This window comes from Dipodomys ordii, unplaced genomic scaffold, assembly GCF_000151885.1.
Source record: "Dipodomys ordii isolate 6190 unplaced genomic scaffold, Dord_2.0 Scaffold68, whole genome shotgun sequence".
Lineage (NCBI taxonomy): Eukaryota > Metazoa > Chordata > Mammalia > Rodentia > Heteromyidae > Dipodomys > Dipodomys ordii.
In genome coordinates, this window is record NW_012267284.1 from 2,636,281 (window position 1) to 2,651,716 (window position 15,436).

At 48.3% G+C, this 15,436-nt stretch overlaps 1 protein-coding gene across 2 annotated transcripts in view; it reads right to left on the reverse strand.

Moving 5' to 3' along the window:
* Mad1l1 (MAD1 mitotic arrest deficient-like 1 (yeast)) overlaps nt 1-15,436 on the reverse strand; it is a 299,325-nt gene that overhangs the window by 233,253 nt on the left and 50,636 nt on the right. For both annotated transcript variants that reach the window (XM_013023364.1, XM_013023363.1), the window contains exon 10: nt 10,241-10,327. In XM_013023364.1, coding sequence (XP_012878818.1) covers nt 10,241-10,327 — 87 coding nt within the window. The remainder of the gene's footprint in view (nt 1-10,240; nt 10,328-15,436) is intronic.

A 15,436-nucleotide genomic window follows, 5' to 3' on the forward strand; every position in this document is an offset into this window, starting at 1 on the left:
GGAGGGAGGGAGGGAGGGAGAATATGCATGAAGAGGGAAAGGCACCAGCAGAGTTTGGACCTTAACCTCAAGCACCCTGGGAAACTCTGGCATCTGGACAGCATAGTCAGAATTGGGAGTCCCCAGTCCACCCTCTCCATCCGCCAGTCACTTTGCTTCCATCTTAGCCTCCCAACAGAGGGGTGCACTCTGGCCAAGGTCACACTCCTTATTTCATCCTAGAACCTGCTAATCCCATCTCGCACAATTAGGCAGAGCAGGTAACCAGTACTTACCAGCCAAGGACCCATGTGTCAGTCATGGCTATATCAACACTGTTCTGCCTGCTAACTACACATATTTCTTGGCCTCAATATTTAAAAAAGTCAAGAACAGAAGTCTAATCCACAACCAGCCAAACTTGAAAAAGCCCAGCCTACGAGAGACATCGGGGCAAGGGTGAGCATGGCCAGGAGACTATAGCCCAGCACTCAAATCCAGGCATCCACCAATACCAGGTCTATGACCTTGGGGAAAACCCTGCAAATGTCCAGCACACAACCAGCCCATAGGCCTGGGATAAGGATCCAGAATGGTCATGTGTGAAAGCTGAGTACACAGGGCTTAATAAACCTGGTTTCTTATTTTACCACTCCAGTTTCAGAGCAGGATCTCCACAGGGCCCTAAATGTCTAATGCTTTTCCTTCAAAAGAAGGGAAATTAGTGACAGTTGTCCCAAAGTCCCAGAGGGAGTCAAGGTCCATACCAGGAGCGATGAGTGAGTGGCCAGGCCACAGGCCCAGCTGCAGGTGTGGGAAAGTGAGTTCGGCTATGCCAGCCTCTACACACTGGATTACATGGGCTTCTGGGATGATTTCCTATGGCAACTGCAACAGAACTAACCACTCAGAAAGTGATTGCGCTTGGGATGAATTTTTCTCCAGTGCTTGAATAAAAGAGGGAGTTTCACATTTTATCCACTTCCACATCCCTTAACAATAAGAACTTATTTAAAAATCCATGAATATGTAAATACCATTTTAAATATGGAAATGCAAAACATGCAAAGCAACAGTCTGGGTGTGAAATATTAATGGCATCTCGCCTTGCTGAAGAGACAACACAACTTGGCTGAGCCAGCAGGTTCATGAAGCCTGGCCTTCTCCACCCCAGGATAGTGGCAGGTGGATCCCACTGTCATGAAGGTCCTTGCCCTGAGGCGGGAGCATGCCCAACCTTCTGCTGTGTGCAGGGCCAGACCTCAGCCCCAGGGCCTTCAACCTGGCAGCTTATCACCTGAAGGCCCCTTCATCTGTCAACACAGCCCTATAGAATCACACATCCAGTGGGTATAGCCAGAAAACCCAGCAATGTTCAATGAGGAACCTGGGCTTTTCAGGAGCACAATATGGGAGGGCAAGCACTTAATCTCTGATCCAGAAGCAGGACAAAAGCATCCTGACACATGGCAGCACCCAGATAGAGACCAGAGCAAAGCACAAAGAAGGCTTATCATCAAGCAGGGCTACAGCCCACTAAGAGTACACAGCACAGCACAGGTCCATGCCCTGACCTCCCCCACACCGTGCTTCAGCAGAACTGACCAGGAAAGGACTGAAAGGCAGAAAAAGTGCAGCAGGAGGAGGAAGAGAACTACAAGAGACACTTGTGATAGATGACCACTCACCTCAAAGTCTTTTGGCTCCCTTATCCTTCCCTTTCTCCCTTCCTCCTAATTGACCATAGAATGCATAGGCAGTCCCAACATCATGAGGAGCTCCAGGAAGAGCCCTGCAAGGAGAAAAGTGGCTCCAAGTGCTACAGGCACCACCTCATGTCCAAAGACAGCTACTGCAGGCAGGTGCCAACCATCCAAAGATACCCCACATTGATGGCCCAGAGACCCAGCTCTGCCAGTCAGCCCCTAGAACTGGGCCACTGAGCAAATCTTTTCCTGCTAAATGCCCCAGGTGGGAAGAGGGCATTTGAGAGCCAAAATGAGCAGCAGACCTGAGCAGCCCACCAGGAGTCTAAGGGCTGTGACAGCTCTGCAGAGTCAACATAAGGAGCGACAATCACTCCTCAGCTAGAACCACAAAGACATGCCTTACCACCTGAAGGGTCTGCTCTTCATAATCCCTTGGTGATACAGCTTTGAGGGTACCTGGTATACTTAGGGACTCTTTTGAGCACCAGGTACCTGACACCAAGTTTACACGTCAACAATGGGCCTTTAACAGAAGCTCATTGGGTCTGTTCTACAGCAGAGGAAAACAAGAAGAAAGCTGATTCCAGAAGTTGCAGACTGCTGGGCACTGCCCTGACCCTGAGCTCTGGTGAGAGGTGGGGCTGTGTTGAATGGCTGTGCTCCAACCTCAGCTTCTCTGAGAAGCACTTCAGGGAGAAAGATGATGGCTGCCAGGGCTGTGCCCTAGTGACACATTGGCCTGAAGCCCAAACTAGCTCACTGACTTAGATGCCACTGTGCCTCCAGGCTACCACTGGACTAGGTCAATATAACTGATGCAGCCTAAAGTCCACAACCACAAAGACATCAGGCACTGTGCAGGTGGGCACTTGGAAGATTGACTAGAATCAGCCCAGGTGTGACAGAAGACATAAGAACAGGACACACAGGGCCCATGGCAGATTCTACAGCCAGTCAGAATACCCCAGCCTCCCAAGAGAGGGCCACAGAGTCCACTACCCTGAGGAGAGGAAGGCTAGTGGGAGCCTACCTGGACTCAGAGCCTCACCCCCAAGCAAATCCCACCTGCCCACAACAAGAGCCTACAAACCCAGCCACATCTCATGGACTGACAGTCCCCAGGCCACCAAGAGGCTGACCATAGGAACCTCCTTCACAGGATAATGATGGTCCAGGGCTCACATCTGTTCTGTGGGTGTTCACATTTGGGACTGTTTTGTTTCATTTCAAGTTTCCCCCAGAATTCTGGCTCTAGTATTCTAAAATCTAATCATAACCTACATCCTCTATGAAACATCCCCTAATCTATTCTGTAATCAGGAAATATATGTATCTGCCCCACTGTCACACACACTTCACATTGTTTCAGTACTTCTTAAGTGTCTACAAACATGAGGCCTGTGTGTACAAATGCGCGTGCACATACACACGCACATATGCGTGAGCACACGTGCGCCCCCGCACGCACACACACACGCACACGCGCACACACATGCATGCACGCACACACACACACACACACACACCCCAGCTCCTCCCCTCAGGAAGCTTATCTGAATCTTTGTCCCCAACACTGCCCAGCCCACAGCCGCACACTATCCAAGTTGTCACAATTGATGCCTAGCACCCTGCAGAGGCACCACCTGGAGAGCCACACAGGCCATGAGGCCTGCTGGACAGCATAGCCCTAACTGACCACAAAACTGGGCCACTCCCACTCAGGGAGTTCATGGGATGGCCAGGAAAGAAATAATTCTTGGGCATGGACACCAGACACAGTGACTGAGATCCCTGCCAGCTGGTAGAGTTCATATGCTAACTGGGAAGAAAGTTACAACATGAGCATGAATAAGGAAATAAGCAGGCATGCTTGGTGAGTACAATGAGCAGAGAAGCCAGATCAGAAAGGGGCACCTGGTATAGGTGAGCAAGAGGTCTGAACAGAGATGCTAGGAAGGTGAGCCAGGGCAAAAGCCCCAGGTCAGGAACAGGCTCAGTCTGTTACAGCACAGTGTGACTAGTTCAAGAATGTACATAGAGGGGCTGGGAAGGTGGCTCAGTGGTAGAGTGCTTGCCTTGCATGCCTCAGGCCCTGGGTTCGATTCCTCAGCACCACATAAGCAAAAAGAAAAGAGCAGGAAGTGGCGCTGTGGTTCAAGTGATAGAGTGCTAGCCTTGAGCTGAAGAGCTGAGGGACAGCGCCCAGGCCCAGAGTTCAGACCTGTGACCAGACCCAAAAATAAATAAATTAATTAATTAAAAAAAAAAAAGAATGTACATAGATGAGCAAAGGTCCAAGTTCACAGGACCATGGGACTTTTAAGTATTCATCACAGCTGTGGCCCTCAAGGGTAGGAGGGAAATACTTGTCAGGCTTCATCACTGCTGCTGCTGCTGCTGCAGAGCTGAGACCTGAGTACCCAGGAAGGAGAGGGTAGAGGCTGGTCCAGGGCAATCAAGGCAAGTGGGAACCTTGGCAAGAATCTAGCACACTGAGCAGGCTGGGCCAGTGGTTACTTACAGCTTACACAGGGATGTGAGAAAGGCAAGAAGGTCTTTAAGGAAGGGTCAAAGTTCAAGGCTTGCACACCAGGACAAATAGCAGTGTCCTTCACCTTGTCACCTCACACGCCCACTCTTCACTAAATATAAACACAAGGCAGGCAAACATAATTACATAACATATATTCTAATGGAGGTCTGATGTAGATGGGTCTCCAAAGGCTACACCTGAAGAAATAAAATAAGGACAAAAAAGTACAGGTACCAATCAAGGAGACAGGTCAGGAAAGCAGAAGAGAAGCAGGAAGAGCCAAGGTATTCAAAGACTGAAGGAGGCCAGCCAGAGAAGCAGGCAGGAGTCAGGGACAGGGTACATACCTTACTGGGGAGGCTGCCAACCATGTAAGAGTCACAGAGGGCTTAGGGGTAAAGATAACACACCTAATCTTTAAAGATTCCCTCAAACAGCTACATGAAAAACAAGTGGCCCAAGGCAAGTATAGGGAAGTATGACAGAACTTCTTGTCATCTGAAGGAAAAGTGATGACAGACTGGCATTCCACTTTAGCACAGAAGAAAGAGATGCACTCCAGGAACACGTGCTTCCAGGAGACAGGGCCACAGGCTCCAAATCTGGAAGGAAGGGCGACAGGAGTCATAGTGACTAAGCCACCAATACAGACAGAGGGATAGAGCCTCAGGTCTGGAAGGATGGGTACCAGGAGCTGTGGATACCAATACAGACAGGGGACAGGAGCTCTGAGTCTGGAAAGATGTTGTGCCAGGAGCCATGGTGTCTGGGACATCAATACAGATAGGCAGCAGAAGCTCCGGTCTAGAACAGGGTACCAGGAACACTAATACAGACAGGGGGCAGGCTACAGGCCTAGAAGGATGAGGTATTGAAGGGGCTGCCATGGAAGACATGTGAAACAGCTGATCAGACATGAGCAGGCTCGACACCTCTGCCAAAGCCCATTTACACTAAGTGACATCAAAAGCCAAATGGACATGGCAAGTCTTCTGTCTCTGTTCCTGACAACCCCAGGGGCTAACTCAAGCCAAGACTGTAACTGGCTAAGACAAGCAAGAGACCTGGCAGGGGCCGCAGCTGCAGGATGTGGTCCAGGCCAGGGCAGAGCCAGCTATGTCATTGCTAACTCTTTTCCTCTTACCATATCTACCATAGCAAATCCAACATCTCCACCATGACACAAACACACCCCTCTGACTTTTGCCGCTGGCCACACAACAGAGACTCATCTCTCCTGTGGTACCCAAAGGGAGCTTACCAGTGTCAGCCCCCTAACATTCAAGAGCCACTGATCTTGGTTCATCAATGCAAAAGATGACAATGATTACGACTTCATGATTATGAGCCAAGACCTCACTTACTGTGCCAGTCCTCAGCTGCATCTTTCAGACATAGTTAACTTCATTCTTATAACCGCAGAGCTGTCACTGCTGCCATTCAGACTGTGAGCTGTGGAAAGACTAAACTGTTCAAGAACAAAGCACCCCTCCAAGGTGGAGCTGAGACTCAAACATGGGCAGCCTGTGCTTAGAGACGGTGGTGACTGCTCACCATCACACTAGCATGGGGGCACAGATTGACAGCCACTAAGAGGCAGAAGCACGTCCTAGCATCATGAATTCTGGGCGCCGGTCACTGGCCTTGCTTGGTCTCTGGACAGCTCGAGCACACTATAACTCACACAAACACCAGCTGACAAAAGCGACAAGGCCTCATTATACTACAAGATGTTTTGAGAGGTTGGCCTAGCTGCTTTGGACAAAGAGCACTAAGAATTATGACTGATTCTGATCTTAACTCACTCTTGGGAGGCAATAGGGGCAGCAAGTAAATAATCTCTATGTAGACAGGGTGAAGACCTCCTTACCTGCTTCCTAAGGCCCCTTTGCTAGACAAGAATGCAGCTCCTCCCAAAAGGCAGCCTCAGGAAAATGGCCCAGCATGGCCCAAGGAGATTCTGCAAGCATCCAGGAAAGACCAGGGCCTTAAGTGATTCAGAGGCAGCAATAGGTGACTTTCCAGACAAACTGTCCATTAGTATGTCAAGGTGAATGCAATTCTTACCTACTTGAAGGCTGACTACATACAGCCTTCTGAAGAGCCTAGCTAGGCCATCTAAAATAGCCAAGCAGACAAGCACCCGTACCCACATCACTCAGCAGTTCATCTGCACTTGGTTCTACAGACTACTTAAGGTGCACAGAGGAAAGCTGGATAGCAACAAGTGCTCAGGATGTAGAGCTCTAAGGTCTTTCTCTGCTGAGTGAGAGAAATAAGGGACACAAGTCCAGAGCTCCACAGCAATTTGTACTCCCCCTTCAGGCACAGCACACAACCCTGGAGACACACAGGCCTGTAGTCAAGCCCTATTTCTGCCACTTTGTAGCAAATCAAGCTGGAGCTTATGTTCATCTGGTACAACACCATGATAATATCCATGTCTACCTGGGAGAAGTCACATCCTGCTTGGGATTCACTGAGCCTGGTTCTCAGGCAGCACATGTCCACCAGCACAGATTGCTCTCATTTCCTCATTGCCCACCAACAGGTGACACACTGAACTCCAAAATCCAGACAGGTCATAACAGGCCCTGCTCCCTTCACTATCTCTCCAAAGTATGACATATATTTCCAGCAAAGCAGAGGAATCCCAAACAGCAGAGGCCCTAGAATCACAGCACAAGTTTCCTAATCCTAGTTCTTCCTCAGTTCAGTGCCCATCCCTCACGATCAGCAGGATGACAGTGTAGCCAATAGCAGAGGTGAGGCAGCAGTCAAGGGGTAACAGTGGGGTGCCTGTGCCCAACATTAATTACATGAGAGCACAGAGGCTCTGGGCAGGCCTGATGAACCTGTGCAGAGAACAGCAAGCCAGGGACACATAGAGATTTGCCCATAAGCTGAACACTGTCTTATCCTCAGCCACAGAACCAAGAGGGACATTATCAGACTCAAAGAACCAAAAGCTAGGTGAGGGCTGCCAAAAGGCAAAAATCCTGAACACTGCAATCAGATTCTGCCCAGAGGTGAAGAGGATGGGGAGACATGTGCAGACAGACCCATTTATATTAGTGATGTATGGTACTCTGTCTCTATAAAGCCTTTCAAGAAGGGATAAACAGCCTTCCTTGATAGCCCTGCATGCAAATACTGACACTCTACAGGTCCTTTGCCCACCAAGCAAAGAATCTACTCCTGGCTGCATAGCTAGCCAAAGGGCTCGTTCTTATCAACCCACCAAGGCTCAATGGTACAGTGCTCATCTAACATGCACAACACCCTGGGTTCAATCTCCAGAAACACACACATACAAAACATACCAGTACATTGCCACAGATTATCAAAGGCTACTAAACTCCAGATGCACAATCCTCTAAACAGCCCTCAAGACACCCTGTCCATTCTGAGATAGACATTTAGTTGAATAAACCTAAATAAAGCTGCCAGCTCCTCCCTACCTATAAATGTGGCCCATCCCTGTCTCTTGCCATTGAGAAGGGCTCAACAAATTTCCTGTTTCTAAGATACCAACCCAATCAGAAGGAAACACAAGCTTCATCAACAGGTCCAGCCTCAAGCTCTACAGAGCCAAAGACATTAGGAAAGAGCAATCTCAGTCAACATAGACTTCAGGATATGCTTTATCAGTAACAAGGCCCGATAAATCACAATGGCAGAAAACTCAATGGCAGCCACTCTTTGCTATTGGTAATGCTGTGGTACAACATCTGCCCTTCCTAAAGACACAGGTGACCACCTTTGGCTCGGGCTCCATCGATATCAGATACAGGATGGTCTACTTCCCCACCCCTCATTCACATAGAACAGTAATTGTAGAGACACAGATGGGAGTCCAGACACAGACTACACAGGCCACCATAAAAACTCTAGGGAGAAGATAGTCCTGCAGGACTTAGCACTCACTGTGTCTGGGAAAAACACTGTGCCAGTGATCATAGAAAGCAGCCATTCAGCCCCAAGACCAGTAGCATCTTATGGGCAAAGAGCCATGGCCTTGTGAAGCCAGCCCACAAATGGCCAGCCCACAGAATCCCAAGTGAAACTGACCTGGATGACCATCCTGAGGCAGACTGGGGAGGTACTCGGGACCTCACTTCAGCATCCAGAGGTGCCAGTAAGTAGAGCCCACAGTGACCTCTAGGCTACAGAAAGCCCTGTGCATGTCCACAGGACTCCCTGAACTCACCTTTCCTAGGGCAGCTGCATTGACTCTGGGAACACAGGAGTCCTCAGACAGGGGCAGAGGACAGGAGTCACAGGGACTGCCTACACCCAGGACAGGCTACTCCCTGAGACTCCACCCCCAACTAACCCAAAAGACACTAGTCTGACTGTTATTTGTCAAAGCAGAGAAGTACAGAAAACACCTCACTGTTAGCAAACAAGTTTCCTTTCCCTTAATAGTGCATTCTGTTTCATAGAGTAAAATGAAGGGGATTGCCAGGCTCTGCTTCCAAATCACTCCCCATACCCGTTTCATCTGACAGTGCTTTTGAAAGCAAAAAGCAATCTTTATCATTTGGGCTTTTTAAAGCAAACTGATTTGATTATGTCCAACATAACCAGCTGCTTCTAAAAGCCAATTTTCAAAGTGACATCAGCCACCAAAATAAGAAACCCTTCCTTCTGGCTACTAATAAATTATTAAACCACTATCTCCACAGGAGAATGAGGCTTTGGCCTGATAAGCAGGCTGGCTCTGAGCATTCCTCACAGACCTGCCCATCCCCAGGTCAGTCTGTGCAGGGCTCTCTCTTTCTCTCTTACTGTGACCATGCAGCTTCTCCCTATGGCCCTAGGTACTAAATGAGCCTGATCCCACACAGCAATCCTCATGGCCCAGGTAATCCAAGGATCAGGAGTAAATGTGAGGCACCCAGCGTGTGTCAGTTAAAAAGTAATGTTGGCAGCCAGGCGCTGGTGGCTCACACCTGTAATCCCAGCTACTCAGGAAGTTGAGATCTGAGGATCACAGTTCAAAGCCAGCCTGGGCAGTAAAGTCCGTCAGACTCTCATCTCCAATAAACCACCAGAAAATCAGAAGTGGTGCTGTGGCTCAAGTGGTAGAGCACTAGCTTGAGCTAAAGAGCTCAGGGAAGCACCCAGGCACAGAGTTCAAGCCCCATGACAAAAACAAAACAAAACAAAACAAAAAGTGGTGTTGGCAAAGACACCATACACATGGTGTTCAGAGGAAACACCTAATGGCAGGCCTGAATGGTTCTATAACCACCCACCTCTGAACCCCTGCTAGGCTAGAAAACAAGTCTGCCTGCTGCTCAAGTCTGCTAGGGAAGATCCTGTCACCTAAAATCAGAGGCACCAGACAGCTGGAACACTTGTGTCTGTGAAGACACCACATGTACCCTAGGGGCTAGGTTTCTACCCCGGGCTGTCACAAAGACAAGAATGCTCAGAGCTAAGCAGGGACACCTGAACCAGGAAGCCAACAAGCAGGTACCCAAGATGAAACTGAGGCCTTCAAGCTTCATTTTACCACCTTGTTATGAGAACATGGATAACGTCCACCAGTCCTCAGCTCCCCAACCACTAACTCAGACCAGGGCAGATTCAGCTGCTATGAAGCACAGCCATTCCCAAGACTCACTGTATACAAATATAGGGAGATGAGCCTAGGAGAAGCCCTAAGGTCAAAAAGGGTACTATCTCCAAAGGACTGAGGCAGCCCTGGGGACTCTAACCAGTTCTGACAAGAGCTATTACAAATGCCCTGCCCTCTTCCTTCTCTAACTTCCCACAAGAGCCCCCCTCCATCCTAGGAAATCCCCAACAGAGCCAACCTGATGCTAGACCAGGCTGTTCTAAAAGTGTGAGCTAAATAAACCTCTACTTTAAGAAGTACCCAGCCTCAGGTACTTCATGATAGGAATAAAAGACAGCTTGAGACACTGAAAGATCTAGAGGGGTACACACTATCTCCTCCCAACAGCCCAGGGCAATGAATCCCCATACACACCCCAAGTGAGCAGTCTACCTGGTGGTGATGGTGTTGTTCTTCTCCCTCAGCGATAGCTCCCGCTGCTGCAGCTCCACCACAAATCTGGAAAGGTCTTCTGGAGTCCTGAGGGAGGAAGAAGACTGAATACTCAGTCCCATCTTTCCCTGGAAGTGGACCTAATCCTACACCCAAGACAGGACCAAAGCCATAGCAGCCACTGACCACTCAGACCAGGATAAGTAAGGTCATACGCATTCAAACTACCAGGGTCCAACCACAGCCCACCCCAGCTACACACCAGTTCTGACCTAGTTCCCCAGCTATACAAGGTTACTTTCATGAGGTCACTTTCTTCCGCCTGTAAAATCAGAAACACCACGTAACAAATAATGTCACTTTGCCAAAGACATGACATATAATATCATCACCCCATGCCTGGCACGAGGCAGTATCACTGCTACCTTGTTCCAGGACTTAGCTCCTCCCTCACTTCTGTAAAGCAGCCATGTGCAGCAGCACAGGAAGGAGCAACAGCAGAGCACCATGAGTGTGCTGCGACATTAAAACTACTCACACTCTCCCCTTTACTCTTTTCACCCTACAATGAGGAAACTGAAGCCTGAAGACATTGCTTGGTAATGTAAAGTCCACTCCATCCATGAGTGCAAGCATGCTCAGTGTGAACTTTATCCTCTGACTAGTACTGCAGCAAGACATATACCCAGAATGTCCTGAACTGACAAGTCGTGTGAAAATGATCAAGCACATGTGGGCTCTCGGCATGGCTTGAGGCTGAGGATGACTTCTGCTTTCCTCACCACCCATCACAGCAGTGGGCACAGGGAACACAGAAGGCAAGTTCAGGGCAATGTGGTGGAGAGCTGCCCACAGGAGCCCCCACTGCTTCACTGACTGAGTGACAGGGGTATTTGCACACACCATTCTACAAGGAGGATCTTGTGTCACACTATGAGACAGTGCTGCGGACTATTCTCCTGCTTGCCTTGTGGGCTCTGCTGCTGTCCTCAGGCCAATGGCCAATACAGCTGTCAGGTAGGGAACACTGACATGCCACTGAAAGGTCATTCATCTATCTGAGGAGCACTAGGGTCCCATGGGCAGGACCCTGGCCAGCATTGGCACAGAGTAGCCATCTCAACCCACTGCCAGATGCATGCTGCTATAGGCCCATCTCTCTTCTCCAGATTGCTGTGCTGAAGCCCCAACTCCAAGGGATGGAATTGGAGATGGGGCTCTGGCAGGTGATTAGGGTAGGTGGGGTCAGGAAAGGTAACATCCCCACGCCAGTATCAGTGCCCTGATAAGAACACAGTGTGCAAGACAAGAGAACTGACCTCAGAGGTTCTGTCTCCAGAACAATGGGAGGGAGCTACTGCAGAAGGATCATGCGCATGAACAGTTACAAAGGATGTTCAGCAAAGGGCTCAGTCACAGAGAGAATGATTCCACGTACCAAAGCTGCTTCACAAATGCACATTTTAAATACGCAGGAATGCAGTACCAAGGATGTTCTTATGTTATATGTCCTAGGGCTGGGGACACAGCTTAGCAGTGGAACACTTGAGTTTGATCCCCAGCAACACTAAAATACTACTACTACTACTAATAGTAGTAGTAGTAATAACAACAACAATAAAGGAACATACTTCAGACAACAGTGCCCCAATTATATCCTGGGCTCACCTCTATGTCAGAGCTGGGATCAGAGGTGGCAATCAAGGAGCTTTAACTTCAGGTGTACTACATAAACTTATAATGAGGATATATACTTCATATGTATAAATAAAGCCTAAAACAACTTAGTAGGGGGCAAGCTAATGAGGGGAGTAAGTTACTGGAACCTCTCCCTCTTACAAGATAATGCACCTGGCACACAACACCCAGTCCAGCAACAAGCACAGGCACCAGGACATAAGGAGCAGGGCATGTGGAAAAGGAAGAGAGGGAAGCCTGGTATTCAGGAACCAGGCTCAGCTGTGCTGGAGAGAGTATGGTGGTCAGCTGTTGGTGGTCCATCCTGAACACTGAGCTGGCATGGGTATAGAGAGGAGGCCTGAGGAGCTGCATAGTCCCCTCCACATCACAAACACAAGGTCAGCATACCTCCAACATGCACAAAGTGTTTATTTTCTAGAAGCAGACCTGAGTGTGGGTAAAGCTACTCAGAGATGCTTACCCAGGGCACTGTGGGGATTAGCTAAGTGCTTGTAACTGGACGGAGTCATGCCAAGTGCCATTACAGACTAAAAATACCGGCAACGTCCACCCTGAAACCTGCACTTCACAACTACAAAGTGGAAGCATTTGGGGCCTTGGGAGCCTCCAACATGGATGACAGGAAAGTGACAGTTCCAACTGCAGCCCAAGCTGTGACATCTGCTGCAGAACACTGGCCTCAGCTGCGAGGCCTTTCACGTTCTAACCGGGAGCTTTCAGGGAGAGAAATTCTTTTGTCCCACATGCAGCTGAATTTTGACTCAAACTCAGCTGTGTGCAGAATGCAATGGGCTATGGGACCAAGCCCACCCGTTTCTTCCTAAGCCCAAGCTGAAGCTATTTTGAGTCCTTTTTGCAGATGCCCTGGCTCTTGCTGAAGCCCTCAGTGCCAGTTTCAACAAGTCTGAAAGACACTAGGATCCAGAGGATGCCAGCATCAAACATGAATGAAACAGGACCGCCACAGAACCAATTAGTAAATGACAGACCTCTAGCTTTCTTCGAAGGTGTCATTGTTTGCAAAGAATAGGAATCCACAGGATAAGACTACAGGCCAAACTGCTCTGGTTTGGCTTCCGCCAGGGCCCAACCGGAAGGAAGAGAACACAAAAGCAATATGGTTCATTGTTTTTGCAAAAAGAATGCCAAAATCGGAACAGAAAACACTGGACAGCAAAAATGTACTAAAAGCCAAAAGAATGGCCTGCATTCACAGCTAAAAAGCCAAAGGGCAGCCCGGGCTTCTCCTGGTAATATAACAACCTGCATAGAAAGGTGCTGTGCAGGTCCCCAGCAATGAGAAGCAGAAGCAACAGCATAGAATGCCTTGGAGGGAGGAGAGATTAGTACATACTAACTCCACTGGGCAGTAAACTTGCCCTGGAACAGGCATTGATTGGGAGGTTTCCCTACAGTGGCTGTGCCTGCTATCCCCAGTCTTGAGGCCACAGAACGGTATGTTCAAAACTGGAATGGCCACAGTCACTCAGCTTCAGGGGACTCGTGGAAAACACCAATCCATCTCATCATCACAGCTCTATAACATACTGGCCATGGAACAGAAAGCTACATTTATCCATCTACCCTGCAGAGCTGCCTATTGCCTGTGTCCAAACATGCAGACAGAAAGTCACTTCTGGGCTGGGAATGTGGCTTAGTGGTAGAGTCCTTGCCTAGCATGCATGAAGCCCTGGGTGTGATTCCTCAGTACCACATCAACAGAAAAAGCCAGAAGTAGCATTGTGGCTCAAGTGGTAGAGTGCTAGCCTTGAGCAAAAGCAGCTCAGGGACAGTGCCCAGGCCCTGACTTCAAACCCCAGGACTGGCACCAAAAAAAAAAAAAAAAAGTCACTTTCCCTGGGGAGGGGAAGGCAGGGCTGACTGCTCTCAAGCATGGTGATCTGGTGAGCTGCTCTACAGCCCTACCCATACACCAGAGTCCCAACAGAAGTGTAGAACCAGCAGGACCCATCATGGAACAGCCTTTCTTCACAGCCAATGACCATTTCTACATAGAAATATCTGGCCTAGGGCTGGGAAGGTGGCTCAGTGGTAGAGCGCTTGCCTTTCATGCCTGAGGCTCTGGATTCGATTCCTCAGCACCACATAAGCAAAAAGAAAAAAGCCAGAAGTGGGGCTGTGGCTCAAGTGGTAGAGCGCTAGCCTTGAGCTGACAAGCTAAGGGACAGCACCCAGGCCCAGAGTTCAGGCCCACAACTGGACCAAAAAAAAAAAGGAAAAAAAAGGAAAAAGAAAAAGAAATATCTGGTCTAACCAGACACTGGTAGCTCCCACCTGTAATCCTAGTTATTCTTAGATCTGAGGATCATAGTTCAAAGCCAGCCTGGGCAGAAAAGTCCTTGAGGCTCTTATCTCCAATTAACTACAAAAAGCCAGAAGTAGAGCTGTGAGCTGGACTCAAGTGGCAGAGTGCTAGCCTTGAACACAAAAGCTTAGAGATAGTACTCAAGCCTCAGGACTGGGAGAGGGTCAAGAAGGCAGATCCACTATCTCAAATAGCCCTTAGCCAGAGCCAAGCTCCCAACTACACACCCTTTCCTACAAAAAGTCTCTCCCTAGGCCTCCACAGAACTCCCTCCCTCATCCATCTGTAAGTCTCCATTCAAAAGAACTCTGGTTTTCAGTTGGGCTTGCCCCAACCACCCTATCTTGAACCATAACCACTACCACCCTGCCCACCCATCACCTAAGTCCTTGTCCCCTGCTGGCCCTCCATGGATCCTGCCACTACTCAGTCCACCCTCACAGATACCATTTGTGTTACATTTTCCTATGACAAATTATTGCACAGCAATCTAGCCATAATCATTTATAATAAAACAACCATATCCTTAAATGATGTTCAATAAAGTAGAACTCACAAATAATCTACACTATAAAAAAGAAAATAATGTCAATAAAGGATTCTTATTTAAAAAAAAAATCAGGACTGGCAATGACTATAAGAATTGGTTAAGAGGGGAATCAAATTAAATACTTTAAACAATGCTTCCCTAGGCAGCAAATTTCTTATTTTAAAAAATGGGTCCACATACTGAAGTTTCATCTTTAACTCTTTGTCTAAGCCACATACATGAAACATAATTTGTGATATTTAGCTTTGGTTCTTCAGAACAGACACCTGCAATCTTCCTAAATTTTGCAACTTTTTCTCTTCATCTTTTACAATTTGCCTTTTTAACAATTTCCTTTGAATTTTCTAAAGCATTCAGTCTTCACAGAAATGCCGATTGCTTTTTTTTTCTTTTTTCTTTTTTTGGGGTGCAGGGGTAATGAACTCAGGGCCTCATACTTGCCAGGCAGGTTGTGTACCACATGAGTCAATCCTCCAGCTGTTTTTGTTTTAGCTATTTCTTTTTAGATAGTGTTTCCTACTTCTTGCCTATGGACAGTGATCCTGCTACCTACAGCCTCTTGTCTACCTAAGATAACAGGCATGCTTATTTTGTTAAGATGGGGCCTAACTTTTACCCA